The sequence below is a fragment of the Solea solea genome, chromosome 9 (assembly GCF_958295425.1).
Source record: "Solea solea chromosome 9, fSolSol10.1, whole genome shotgun sequence".
Lineage (NCBI taxonomy): Eukaryota > Metazoa > Chordata > Actinopteri > Pleuronectiformes > Soleidae > Solea > Solea solea.
The window spans coordinates 1886622-1901066 of record NC_081142.1 but is presented as its reverse complement, the minus strand read 5'-3'; the positions used below and the strand labels follow the sequence as shown (position 1 = coordinate 1901066).

Genomic DNA, 14445 nt, shown 5'->3' with positions numbered 1-14445 from the left:
CTTGTGCAATGTAGTGGTACGATGGTTTCACAAACTGTGGTACGCGTACCATTCCTCTGGTTTCCTCTTGGAGGAAAATCAGAAATACTCTTCTACTGTATATGCCAGGGTATGTAATCATAGTAGAGGTGTGGAATTGTGACGTGTTGGGAGTGTGTAGAAAATCAAACAAATAAATAATAATAATAATAATTACAGTCATTTGATCTCTAGTTTCCATCTTAATCTAATTTCACTAAAGCTATGTGAAGTATGTGAGGAAGAGGTGGATGATGAGAGAGTAAATCATTGTGACTAAATCTGCCTCCTGTGAAAAGCTGACTCTGCTCGGTCTATTTACACCACTGTATTTTAACATTGGTGTTAATGGTGTTACTTTGAGAGCTCAGTATTTTCTCAGGTTGCACTTGGTATAAAAACACAAAAAAGCGGCTAAGACTGTTGATCTTTCTTGTCTTTACTTGACTTGTTATTTAGTAATATTGTGATTACTGTTTAATTAATTTATGTATTTATTATTTTTGTGGGTCTGATAGTTTTACTCATGAGTTTATCTGTAAGTTTCTGCTATTCTTCTTGATTCTAGGTGTTGTTTGCCTTTGTCAAGTTTTGGACTTGTTTCAAATAAAAAAAATGTGCACATATTTGTGAGGGCATGGACGCAAAATGAAAAGGTTTCACACTTAAAAGTTTCATATAATCAAACACATTTTAATATTAGAATAAGATAACACAAATAAATACAACATTTAGTTTTAAGATTATCATTTTATTCATTAAAGGAACAAATCCATCCTAACTTACCTGGCCCTCTGTGAAAAAGTTATTGCCACCTGAGTTAAATCATGAATTCACTGTGAATAACCCCTGATTTTTATCATTTATCATTAACAAACACGTCATCCGCAAAAGTAACGGACCCATTTGAGCACCTGTTAAAAAGTGCAAAAGAACAACTAAGTTCAAACGTGTCATCTTTTACTGACGTCACGCACACTGATAAAAAAAAAGTTGTCCAATGACAACTCGTCACGTGACATCGTGTCAGCTGTCGCTTCCGGTTGCGGCGAAAACAGCGGAGAAGTCGAAAAACAGCGGAGAGGTCGAAAAACAGCGGAGAAGTCGAAAAACAGCGGAGAAGTCGAAAAACAGCGCACAGACTAGGATTTAGAGGAATGGCATAAAGTCAGAGGACAGTGTAGCTCCGCCCCCTGAGGTCTCGCTCACCAGACGCCGTGTTTTAGCGCTGTTTCCACGACGCGTGACCGTGAATTAACCATGTTGTTTGTTTTGCTACGAGCTCGTGTTTATGTCTCGTTTTTTAAGCTCAAGCCAACAACGCGTTTAGTTGAACTCGTTTCTCCCGCAAAATAACACTTTTAAAAACACGTCATTGTTGAAGAGAGAAGAAGAAAGTGTTTGTTTTGTTTGCGTGGGAACGAACCGTCACGACTGTAACTGGACACGCGTCTGAAACTCAAGGAAACGTCCAGGAACTTTGTGTCTGAGCAGAAACTCGGGAACAAAATGGATGAAATGAGGACTGAGATACTCGGTGAATAACACCGTCAGCTTTGGCTTTTCCTGCCTCTGCTGCTGCTGCTGTTTCTGCTGCTGTTTCTGCTGCTGCTGTGTCTGCTGCTGCTGCTGCTGACAGGACACTTCTGCTCAATCCTGTCCATGAAGTGAAGCTGAAGTTATTTTACTCAGTTCTTCAGCTCTACAGGTAAGTTCTCACTTATTTGTTATTTATATATAAAAAAGAAACGCTGCAATTATCAGGGATGTTATCAGTTATTAAAGTAGATGGTAATGGAAACAGATGATTAGTTCATTAGCCTGGTAGTTCCCTTTTTCTTTTCAAAATGATCAGTTTATTATTGTTTCATGTATCGCTCAGTTATCACACAAGTGACACAAGTCACTGAAACTGAATTATGTCATAATTCAAATAAATAACATCATGTTATGTTATTGTTATATGAATCAAATAAACCTGAAATATTCACATTTAAGAAGCTGAAAAATCATAAAAAAAAACAGTTAAAAACATGTAAACTGTTTAATCAGTTATCAAATGAATTAGTTTAGTTGGCTTGCAGCCTTATTTAATGTATACATTGTTTTACAAATGTAATGCAAGTGCACTATAGTGCACACAATCATTTAATAATTGTGTATTTAAGTTGAGCAATGTTGTGCATCATTTGTTCATGTATAATTGTTGGTGGCCATAGAAACACAGACCTGTAGTTTGCAATTCATTTAGTAGTTGATGAATAAAAACTTTTTAAAAACTTGATTAGTTTAACATCCACACAACTGTGGCGCTCTACCAGTAAACAACACATTTGAAATATCATGAAAACCATTTTAGGGTGTCACTAGAAATGTATTTGAATGTCCTCAATGAGCAGAATGGTTTGAATTGTCAAAATTGGCTGAATAATTGAGGAAATAGCTGATGACGATACAGTATCTCGTCTGTCTGTTTCCTCTGACCAAACGTCAGCTTGACACACTTCAAACTTGGATGTGTGGACACAGACGCCGCCCTCACCCTCTTCCCTTGATCTGTTTGCAGGTTACCAAGGCAACCATGGTAGTAAATGACACACTTGAATGTTAAAAGATGTAAAAAAAACACACGTGTCTGTGGCATCAACTTAGACTTTGTTTGGAAAAGAGATGCAAGATAATGGCATATGTTAATGGCATATCTGTCTAACAGTGTGCAGTGTCCACTTTGACATCGCTTGAATAACAGTGAAGAAAACTGGGGACACTATTGACTTCCCAGCTATTAAAAAGGGCAACATTACTGTACACCTCTCAGTGTACAGCCTGCTGCAAATTATTATTATTATTAGAAGAAAGTCCTTCGCTTTTATAAAAACAATAACCACCGAACACATACATCATAAATATGTAATTGCACTTTTCTTTTTGTTTTCTGCTCATAAGAAGTTTAAAACCACACTTTCAGCTTTCACCAGATGACTTTGAAGATATTTAATGGCTTTTAAGATCTGTCATCTAGCTGCAAACGTTAGGATTCTCAAGCAGTGTGTTGCTGAGGAGCTCTCCTACCTCACAAGGAGCAGAGAACACAGAACATAATCACTTCAAACAAATAGGTAAACACTGACAGCAGGAAACCGCTCGGGTTCAATGTAGTCTTTGACCTCTTAGCTGTAAGACATTTGTATTTGCCACCGAGCTGCACTCTGAGTGCATGGCAGACATTACATTTGCATCATTCTGCTTTATCTCTGTATCATTTTTCACTGTTTACATTTGTTAACATTGTTGCCTGGTTCCTTCACCTGCTCGACACTCACACACAGTCTGCATGAGACAGAGAATGCAACTAAACTGGAACTCCGACAAAGTTGAAATGCAAGTAGACACAGTGTTACCTGACTGGAGACACTGGTGAGAGGCGTTTGAAGCAGTTAAAACGGACGCGTTAAAGCGTTCAACATGACAACGTCTGCCCAGAATCACGATTAAGACTGAATCGGTCGATCTGGTGATCTGAGCATCGTATCATGTGAGCTCAACCCTGATTCAGATTAATGGATGATAACATAGTTCCTAACTATTCATTAACCGCACTCAGACTCTAATACTCCGTCATTGTGTTAACACTGTGGTGACGTGGCTGCATCAGCATCACAGTGATCCTCTTGTTCCCCTGCACAGTGAACGATGAACAGCCGTTCTCTCAGGGAGCTCTTCTGCCTGTTCTGCTGCCCGCCTTTCCCCAGTAGCATCGCAGCCAAGCTCGCCTTCCTGCCCCCTGAGCCCACGTACACCTTCTTCCCTGACCCAGACGCTGGCCCCGCTTCAGCAATAACAAAGGCGCCTTCGAGTCAGTGGAGGCAAAGTGGGAGTGGCAGTGGCAGTGGGAGTGGGAGTGGGAGTGGGAGTGCTGGTGTTGCAGAGGAGAAATGGAAGCTTCACCTGAAGGAGCCAGAACACCAAGACTTCCAGTACTCGCTGAGAGAGGTGGACACGACAGAGGTGTTCTTCACTCGCTCCAGCCGAGGGAACAGAGTCGGCTGCATGTACATTCGTTGTGTCCCTAATCCAAGGTAGGTTAGTTTAGAAAGATCTAGACTAGTATTACACCAAAGACCTCAGTTTGCTTGACCTTCCTCATTTATCTGTGTCATACAAGTGGCTCCTCGTCTATTCACCGTACTGTTTATTTAGGACCTGAGTTGCTTTTCCTCTGATTGTCTTTCCCATATTTGGCGTCTTGAATAAGCAGGAAAACAGGCAAAAAACTTTGCCTGAAGTTCCAACGGGGACATAGTGCGTGATCTGTCGTGCACAGACCATCAAAGGCAGTTGAAATCCCTGCTGCAGTAGCCACGGCAACCCAAATCAAAGACAGAGCAGGAGGAAATGACATCTTCCTTGTCCATCCCGTTTCGTGAGTCAGGGCCCGGTGACGGCTGCTTTCAGCTTTAAATTACCGTGTGGTTTCCAAGCTCTGCTTAGGGATCCTGCATCATTATAAAGCACTGAGTCAGAAACCTTATCCCTGTCTTGGTTTCTTGTAACTTTTTGTCACTCTGATTACTGTCAGTGTCAGTGATTGATTTTTTTTTTATCATTTAATCCCAAGAAATGAGACATTACAAGATTCACACGTATCACACTTCAGATTTAACACCCCTCCTGTAGTGCTGGTCTGCTGCAGATTGACTTACCAAATAAATGAAACAGAAACGCATGGGCTTGTGTTACAGAGTATATTGAATGTCTATCTAGAATTGCACAAAAATGAATCCAAACTCTCTGCCTTTATAGAGCAGAGTCATTGATGCCAAGAGCGAAGCCACCAGCTGCGTTCAAAACAAAACCACTGAGGGATGATCTCAAAACACTCGGTGTGCAGAAAACGGATCAGATTTCTCTGCAGAGCTCAGCGTTCATGAATGAAAGGCACAGACTCCAACACCCGGCGTTTATAGCATCTCAGGTTCTACAGAATGTCTACAAGTCACAGTCACTTGACATTTGACACGTTTAGACAAAGACCAGAGTTGGTTTGGATTCTGATTGAGGTTTTTTTTACTTATATTTCTATTTCTTTCTTAGCAGTATTTTAACAGGATGATGAGAAGACTTAAATATACCTCCTCTTTGCAATGGCTCCCAGTATGTTTTAGAATGGGTGATGGAGCTTTTATAGTCCGAGGCCCAAAGTTATGGGATGATCTGCTTGAGGAAATCCGAGCAGCATTAAATCTCCAAACAGCCTTTCCGGGTTTTTATTGGCTGCTTTACTTTATTAGTTTTATATTCCGCTCTGACATTTCTTGATAGTTCAGTTTTGTTTTGCCTGTTACTCTGTCTTTATAGGTGTGTTGTTTTTTTGTCACACTTAAAGTGTGTGTTCCATAGACTCCATATAAATATAGAATAACGTGAAGCGTTGGTAGGATGGAAGGACTAAGTGTTTCCCTTTGAGAAGGAGAATGATTGCATGTTCATTTTCTGTGCTCTCAGATATACGCTGCTGTTCTCTCACGGTAACGCCGTGGACCTGGGCCAGATGAAGAATTATTGCATTGCCCTCGGCACTCGCATCAACTGCAACATCTTCTCCTACGACTATTCGGGCTACGGTGTCAGTACTGGCGAGCCCAGTGAGAAGAACCTGTATGCAGACATAGACGCTGCCTGGCACGCCCTGCGCGCACGGTACGTCACAGTGACAATAAAGAATTGCACAAAACCAAAGTCCTGCATCGTGCTGTATTTTATGACAAGAGAAGACAGACATGTATTTTAAATTCTAACCCTTTTAACCAGGTACGGCATCAGCCCAGAGAATATAATCCTATACGGTCAGAGCATCGGAACAGTTCCCACCGTAGACCTGGCGTCGCGGTACGAGTGTGCTGCAGTTGTTCTTCACTCCCCTCTGACGTCTGGCATGAGAGTGGCCTTTCCCGACACAAAGAAAACCTACTGCTTTGATGTTTTTCTCAAGTAAGTCTGATTTATGTCGGCTTGTTTTTCAACAGAAGAGCCTCAAATATAAAATGTTGCACCGTAGACGACACATTATGAATTATTTAAAGTCATTCATTCATCTTTGGCTCGGGGTAATCATAAATACTTCAGTAAACGTGGTCATTTCTGACTTTAAGTCCCAAGATTCATGTGTAAAATGACCTGTGCTGCAGAAATGATGGAGTCAAGGAGGTTAAACTCTTATCTGTCAGCTGCTGGTTTGCTGCAGGTTTGCTGCAGGTTCACCTAATGATGCCACTGCCTGCTGAAAACATCAAGAAGCACCTGTGAAAGGTTTCCTCTTAATCTGACTCACACAGACGCCTCATTTCTGTGTGTGTGTGTGTGTGTGTGTGTGTGTGTGTGTGTGTGTGTATGAGACAATCTGACACTTCCTGACAGCAACATCTCTGTCACTCACTGCAGAAGCTCGATTCATGTCTGTTGTCACTTCCAGCAGCTTGTTTTTGAACATTAAGCCATATTTTTTCAACATGGTTTGGAACGATGACGCCCTCAGTCAGGCCTGCGTTCTGACTGAGAACCGTCTTTTTACTCGGTAGACCGTGCCAGCGAGATACGCAGCGTGACATTGTCCCGACAACAAACAATGACATTGAACGTGACGCAAAAGACAACGATGGAGGACATCCGGCAGCTTGTTTTCCCCGCCGGGTTTGTCTCAACAAGATGTCGAGCTTTGTATGAGAATAGACGACGAACTGTCGTCCAATCAGCTGACGGTCGCGGGTATAGCTCCACCCGTACGCTACCATAACTTTACCCAAGGTACCCCAAGGGAAGGGTACGGAAAAATGGATCCGGTTATTTTGGTACTGTCCCTCATGGAATCGCAATAACATATAATAATGTACCGTACTGAACCAAACCGTAGATTGTAACTGAGAGAGAGAAACAGAAAAATACCTTTAGTGCAGAGATGATTGCTGTAAGTCAGCAAGGGAAGCTCTGCTTTCTCTAAAATGTCATAAAATAAGTGGTCAAATATCTACTGGTCTATTTACATTTCGTTACCATCAACTATATGACTAGTTTGTTGCGTATTTCCACCGGCTCTACTCGCCTCGGCACAGTTTACGTCGCATCTCCACTACAAAAAAGTGCCTACTAAAGAGGCAACAAACCGTTTTCATCTCCCTCACGGTCAAAATGGTACAGTCACAGCAAGATGCCACTAAAGACACAAGTCCAGTGTTGTGTGATAATTGGGTTATGGAATAATGGAGGTCAATTGTACTGTAAATGTACTGTTCAACATCATAATGACATAATGATGCTAATGTTATATGTAAATCACATATTATGACGTGAAGTCATAAGTCCATAAAATCTGACCGTTTCCCCTGTTTCTCCGTTCAGCATTGAGAAAGTGTCCAAAATCACGTCTCCAGTGCTCATCATCCACGGCACACAGGACAAGGTGATTGACTTCTCGCATGGTGTGGCCCTGTTCGAGCGCTGCCCCAAGGCTGTGGAGCCGCTCTGGGTGGAGGGAGCGGGACATAACGATGTCGAAATCTACAGCCAGTATCTGGAGAGACTTCGCCACTTCATAGGACAAGAGCTGGGGACGCAACACATGTGACCATCACCACCACAATCATCAATACGCTTTCTACACCTCACCACGTGGACGAGGTGTGAGGCTTCACGTACAGACGGTCTGCTTTGAATGGATCGTGACAGTACAGCTGCCATGTGTTCGGGGCAGTAGATGTACTGCTGTACTGTGCAGTAACAAGGACAGCTTTACTGGAATTTAAATTAAAAAAAGAGCTAACTGATCAAGTCATCTAGTGTTGAAGTGGTTAGTATTGTTGCCTCACAGCAAGAGGGGTCACCATTTCGGATCCTGATTCAACTGAGGGCCTTTCTGTGTAGAGTTTGCATGTTCTCCCCCGTGTGTGCGTGGGTTCTTTCTGGGTTCTTTCTGGGTTCTTTCTGGGTTCTTGGGTTTCCGACCACAGTCCAAAGACATGCAGAGGTTAACTGGACACTACACTGACTGTAGGTGTGAATGTGAGAGTGAATGGCTGGTGACCTGTCCAGGGCGTGACCTGTCCAGGGCGTGACCTCCTGTCCAGGGCGCGACCTGATATTTTTGGTTTTCTTATTTGTACATTCAGCCATTTTTTTAGTCAGTCATAGCAATAATTAATAACAATAATTAAGATAATAAAGCTAACGTATCTCACACCTTTTTAGTAGAGGTACATTTTAAGAAGAAACATGAAATCTGACGCTCTGTGTCACCTGGCAGGCTCTTTATTCTGGTTCCTTAAACTTGGGGTTAAAAGATTTAGATTTAGAAGATTTCACTTTATGCATTTAGCGTACCATTCATACTTAAAGATCCAAATGTAGGTGATTATTTTTTTTACCTGGTTGTATGAATATCCTTTTATATTTATATCAGGGCAGCTCTACAGGGGAAGCCATTTTGGTCTTCTGTGTTTTTACAGTAGCCCACAACGGACAAACTAAACATGTTTTAATGCTAACTGAAGGCTAAGTGTGAGGTGATATTCAGCAGCAACTTGTACGCTTGTTGTTTCCTTGTTTTTTTGTGTTTTTTGGTGAGCGCTAAGTTGTTAGCGTACCAGTGGACTTCCTAGTATAACATTAAGCAGGTTCCATGGTTACGAGAGCACCACCCCACCATCACGTGGACGTGGAAAGAATGACTCGGCCCTTGTGCTCAATCCTATTCCTCATTTTTACACCTAGCTTTACCCCTTTAAAGCAAATCTACCCCTTTAAAGCAAATGGGAAGCCCCTGCAAGTAGCGTAGTTGCACAACATGCTAACCTAGCTGAAGGGCAAAGGGCAAAGTTAGCACTTCCACTTAAACTTACCTGTTTACCTCAACAACAGTCCTGATACACGAGGTGCAAAACAGATCAGTAGCACTAACTTGTTGGGCAAAGGGTAAAATGAAGGGATTGAGTTGGTGTTTAGAGACTGACAGAAGGACAACATGTTGTTTTATGATTAAACTTTCTGTGTTTATAGACACGCTTGATGCATTTTGACAGGTAATCAGAGTGACTTTTGTTTTTAATGTACTTAATGTAGTTTTTGCTCAGGTAAACCACTTTCTGATGGTGTGTGTGTGTGTGTGTGTGTGTGTGTGTGTCCAATCCTTTTGAGCAAATATTGAATTGCATCTGTTTTTATTAACCATTCCATTTTAGAAGTAAGCAAAGTCCAATCCTTAAAATGAGGGACGGACCAGTCCTTCAGTCTGTTACAGCTTTAACTTTCAGTACCTGAGTCTGTGGTGGAACATGTTTGTATTGCAGTGACAAAGAAAGAATGAAGATTCCTTAATCTCCTCCATTTTGTGAGTTACCTTTGTCTTCTGTACTTCTTTGTTTCTAAAGTCTAATGTGTCGTTCCAGTAAGTCACAGCCGTCAGTCACGTTCCTCTTTCTTCACTGTCTGGAACTGAAAAGCTACACTAAAATTAAACAGGCCACTAAAAATAAGTCAGACTGCCATCGTAGTCAAGGGGAACTTCTGTCCTTTTTAATTCTACATTTATTATTTTTACTTTATGAATGTTCCCATTATCTCATTTTATTTGGATAATAATAATAACAATAATAATAACTCCCGCCTTTCTGCAGATAGAGTGATTTATCATAAAATAAATAAATAAAATAAATCTTGGACAAGGAAACTTTCAAAACATGCAGTAGTGCAGTGTAGTTGGTTCCCAGGACCAGGATTGAGAAACCCTGGCCTGCTAACACTTACCCTTGCCCAGGGTTCCCACGGGTCCTTGAAATCCTCAGAAGTTTGTGAATTTAGGGGGAAAAAAAACCTTTCAAGGCCCTTGAAAGGTTTTGAAAATAGCCCTACATGGACATGGGTCATTGAAAGTGCTTGAATTTTGTGCAAGAAAGGAATTAAGTAGATATTTTGGTAAATTGTGACACTGTCCACTGTCTCGCTCCACCGGTGATGTGAGATTCATTGCTGCACAATGAGCGAGCAACGTTAAGCAAGAGAGAGCAAAATACATGCAAATTCCAAAATCTGTGTCTCACCAAAGGCAATTACAAAGACTGACTTACCCAATATCCCACGGACAATCACTCGCCCAGATGCACAGCTGCAAATCAATAAAATTGGACGCCAGGGGCGAAGTGGCTCTCACAAGTTGCCGTCCCTTCTTACGCTGTGTCAGCACATTTGGTTTGAATTTGAGGGAATTGGTTGTGGAATTTGATGTCAACCAAGGTGTGGGAACCCTGCCTTCCAGTGACAACAACACCATGTTTAGCCAATACACTCCACAGTTGTTGTGTCACAAAACCAGATTGTGTGCATTTGTTTCAGTGACTCTCTGGAGTTAAGGTCTGTACAGACACATGTGTTCTCTCTCCCAGGGCCGTGAACCCCTGGAGTTCTCACAGCTCGTTCCCAACCACTCATCATCTGGAAAGAACCTTTTTCTCATGTGTGGTGGCCGACAACTATTGTGTGATTGGTCAGAAATTTGAAGTGGGCAGAAAAGAGGAAACTTCCCAGGAGTTCTCCACTTCTCTCTTCTTCTCAGTTTCTCGTGAAGTATGAAGTGATCTGACCAGAAGTGACTTTGTTCTTCTTATTTCTGCCACCTTGAGAAAACAAACACATTTGTCTGTTCTTGCTGAGTATGTACAGGCCGTCAGATGAAAGGAAACTGCAGGTCTGGAATAAAGTCCTCAGATATATTCAGTCAGTCAGGGGTCGATCTCTGTGAACTCTGATCTTAGGCTGCCAACATGGTGGTTCATAGGAACCGACAGTCACATGATGTGCAGAGCTCTGCAGTGCTCTTTAACAACAGGTGCACAGTTCTTAGGTGTGTTTATTCTCTAACATGGCAGTGTTTTATCGTCATTATGCTAAACAGCAAACAGGCTGTGAAACTGCAGTTCACACGATGGATTTTGTCGCACAGGATTGAGTATTATTAAGAATAAGATTAAGACTGAACCTTTTGTAGCTGCTGGTGTAAAAAAACAACAACCTGTCAGACATGTTTTGTTGTGCTTGAGGTTTATTGTTCATCTTACGTTGATTATTTTGGGAAAATATCACAAATCATTTGTCCCATTGGTCTGCAGACGCCATCTATCACAGACAGATGAGCCGTCTTCTCCACTCAAGTCATTTGTGGTCGACTTGTGAGATAAATCATCGCTGCGCTCCATCGCTCTCACTCACAGTTTCTCTCACAATCAGATATAAGTCGTCGCTAGAGAAAAACTGATAAAAGTGGTTTTACCTTCACTGAACAGATATATTTGAATCTTAAACATTTACCGTTGTTCAGTGTGATCCTAAGTTTGTCTTTGTTTCACATTGTTCTCTGTGCACCTGCTTTTTATCTTTGAAACCAAAGACAGAAATGTTCACATTGAAGCTCTTTTTGTTTGATTATCTGTGTGATTGAGTTCAGCTTAACAATATACGACGAGCTGAAGTCCTGCATGTGTGGCTGTGAGAACAGTAACTGAGCATTTACAGTCCAAATTTTTAGGTTGTTTTTTTTTAATTAAAATATATGATTTCAGTGTTCTAATCACTGGTTATTATCCATTCTTTAATATACAGACTTTTTCCAAGAATGATGGGAATAAGCATGAATAATAATGTGAATAAAACATCAGAACGTGATCATTCATTGGCATATTATACGTGTCTGAAAATACACTTGACTTGTAGCCGTCATCATCTCAATATCAGCCTGGTGTGTTCTTACACTTATGTTGGCTTTAATCTTAAATGGCAGCAATCTCAGATGAATGGTCTTGTGTTAAGAGGTATACTGAATATGGTGTTAAAAAGTAACAAAATAAAATAAACAATGCTTCATTTATCTTTATTCCTAACATCAGGTTACATAATCAAACCATAACCTTTATCTTGCTCTGCTTTAATATACACACGTCTCTGAAACAATAAAATAGAATGAAAACAAGAAGAGAATGAAATGCTCTAGGGGGGCCCTGGTGGTTACGGGGCCCTAAGCAGCTGATGTTTTGGGCCGGCTCTGTTGACTGCATTAGTCAGTGGAGTTCTGTTTTTTCCTCACAGGTGTTATTTCAGCGCCTATAATAGTAGAAGTGATGCTTTATTCACACAGTAGAGACAAAAATAGAAGGAAAAGTGCTGATACGTAGCTGTCCCATATTATCCCCCCAAAATATGCCATGAGAAGACTGACTTTCTGTACAATTAATCTCTGCAATCAGATTTGTTTAGAGATTAATGTTTGAGAGCTGTTTTGAAGTGAATTTTTACCCAATTTGCATTAAAATGTAAGAAGTTCAAAGTATGAGCTTTTATTAACAATGGATTGGTTTTGTCACAATAACTCATCATTAATGATGTGTACGGCTGTTTTATGTAGAAAAATGACGAGACACATATTACTCAATATTTCCTCTAAAGATTGTTCCATGTGTGTGATTCAGTTTGTAATCTTTCCCTCACCACAGTCCTGCAGTGAATAAACTGTCTTATTCTGACAAGAATAACAGGCTGATGAGGAACTCAGTCTGTAAGAGTCTGCAGTATTTTCCTGGACCGTTGTGTGCTGGGATGACTTCTTTGTTGCCAAAAAAGATTCTTAAGTGTCCAAACCCATCAAACAAATGGCTACAAAGACTCAAATCTGTACCAGCCTCCATCACCGTCTGTCTGCCACGGCGCGGAGTCGAGTGAAAACAAGGACAGATGCATTGTTGTTATAACTGCACTCATTCTTCTCCTTCTTCCCTCTCCTTTGTGACAACGTAAAAAAGTCTGTTGTTGCTCACAGATGAAAAGCAGCTGCAGCATGTGGCAAAGTTAGTGCACAACACAGCACTAACGTTCATGGGAACCCTTTTATGTTGAGAGGAGATTGGACATGCTCATTCTCCACAGCAGAAGACTTTAGAACACATTGTGTGGGAATTTCACTGTCATTTATGTCATTAAATGGTCACATTATGTAATGCACTTTGTTTCTATAGCCCTTTACAACAACCCACAGGTGACTAACATGCTTTACAAAATAAAAGCGCTACAGATTCATGAAACATAAACCAAACCAGTTAAAAACACAAAAGAATGACATATTTTACACCAAAAAAAAGAGTCACTGTACTACTGGATATAAGAGGCCCAGATCAGAGATAACACAAATGTCAGGGAATCTTATTGTGTTACTGGGTTGCCAGTGAGCACAGTGAGGTGCTCCCCCCCGCCTGAGCAGCCTAAGGGCTATGTACAGTATTTACCAGGGACAAGAACCAGGTTGCAGACTTCCTCTCCCATCAGGAGACGGAGGTATAGTGCACACCATCTGGGACCTCTTTGGCAAGGCAGCAGTGGTTTTCTTCACCCACTGTGGTGATTGTTGATGGGGGGAAACAAGGCCTCTAGGTCAGGATGTACTAGTACACACCTGGTCAGTAACATATACCTCTCATACTACCTTAGCTACAAAGGGCCTGCATTAGGACCACAGTCTCCTGCTGTGGGTCCTCATTGGCGCCTCCCAACAGGAAGGACCTCCTGTCCCAGATGGGGCCCTCTTTGCCTCAAGCTCTATGTGTGGCCCTGGAGGCACAGAGGCACACAAGCAGTCAGGGACACTGTTTGAATGCCAGAGCACTATGATGTCTAAACCAGAACATCCTCTACACTGCACCATTCCCTCCATGTTGATTTACCTGTAGTCTTTCTTGGATGAGGTCCATTCTCTTTCTTCACTCTAGGTTTACGTAGCTGCTGTTCAGTAGCAGTTGGAGGCCATAGTCTAGTGCAGTGTTTCCTGATCCTGGTCCTGGAGTAAACATCTAATATAAATGTACATATGCCCTCCATTTCATGACATCTGCCTTTCTCCTTTCTCGCTATAGTTTTGATCAAACGTGTCAGTGACCTTCACACTTTGTCTGTGAGCCTGAGGTGGAACTGAGATGTTTGAGGATTCACTCTGTGGCAGAGTGAGACATCCCTCCCTCACGTCCTATCACGCTGGCTTGGCTTGGTAAGTTCAGACACTGGAGCAGGGTTTCTCAGTCCTGGTCCTGGTGAACCACTGCCCTGCATGTTTTAGATGTTTCCCTGCTGTGGGTCGTTATCAGGCTTCTGCAGGAGCTTGTTGATGAGCTGACCATTTCAATCAGGGCAATGGTTCACCAGGACCAGGAATGAGAAGGTCAGAATAGGTTCATACTGTCCTCTCTGTAAAGTACGGTTGTTTACCTTGACATACCTTGATGACCTAACCCTAACCCTCCGTCAGAAGAGTCACGTGATGTTACTGTGACATGTCCTGCTCAGCTGTTCCTTATACGGGTTTGTCAGACATCAGGGGACCTTGACAGCATCCTAGGGGGTCCC

At 41.8% G+C, this 14445-nt stretch overlaps 1 protein-coding gene across 3 annotated transcripts; it reads left to right on the top strand.

Annotated features, from left to right (window-relative positions):
* The first annotated feature begins 1072 nt into the window (after window positions 1-1072).
* On the top strand, window positions 1073-9393 carry abhd17ab (abhydrolase domain containing 17A, depalmitoylase b). Of its 3 annotated transcripts, XM_058639221.1 has the most exons (6): window positions 1073-1726; window positions 2585-2602; window positions 3706-4097; window positions 5524-5718; window positions 5830-6009; window positions 7414-9393. In XM_058639221.1, exons 3-6 carry the CDS (start codon window positions 3712-3714, stop codon window positions 7637-7639), a joined length of 987 nt encoding a protein of 328 aa, XP_058495204.1. In that variant the 5' UTR covers window positions 1073-1726; window positions 2585-2602; window positions 3706-3711; the 3' UTR covers window positions 7640-9393. The 3 variants fall into 3 exon arrangements, with proteins under 3 accessions (XP_058495204.1, XP_058495203.1, XP_058495205.1); XM_058639220.1 differs by lacking the exon at window positions 2585-2602; XM_058639222.1 differs by lacking the exon at window positions 2585-2602 and having other exon boundaries at window positions 3674-4097.
* The last annotated feature ends 5052 nt before the right edge of the window (window positions 9394-14445 follow it).

Coding starts and splice junctions, on each gene's coding strand:
- abhd17ab (XM_058639220.1), top strand. CDS start 3,712: ATGAACAGCCGTTCTCTCAGGGAGCTCTTCTGCCTGTTCTGCTGCCCG. Junction 4,098..5,523: donor CGTTGTGTCCCTAATCCAAG/GTAGGTTAGTTT, acceptor CTGTGCTCTCAG/ATATACGCTGCTGTTCTCTC. Junction 5,719..5,829: donor TGGCACGCCCTGCGCGCACG/GTACGTCACAGT, acceptor CCTTTTAACCAG/GTACGGCATCAGCCCAGAGA.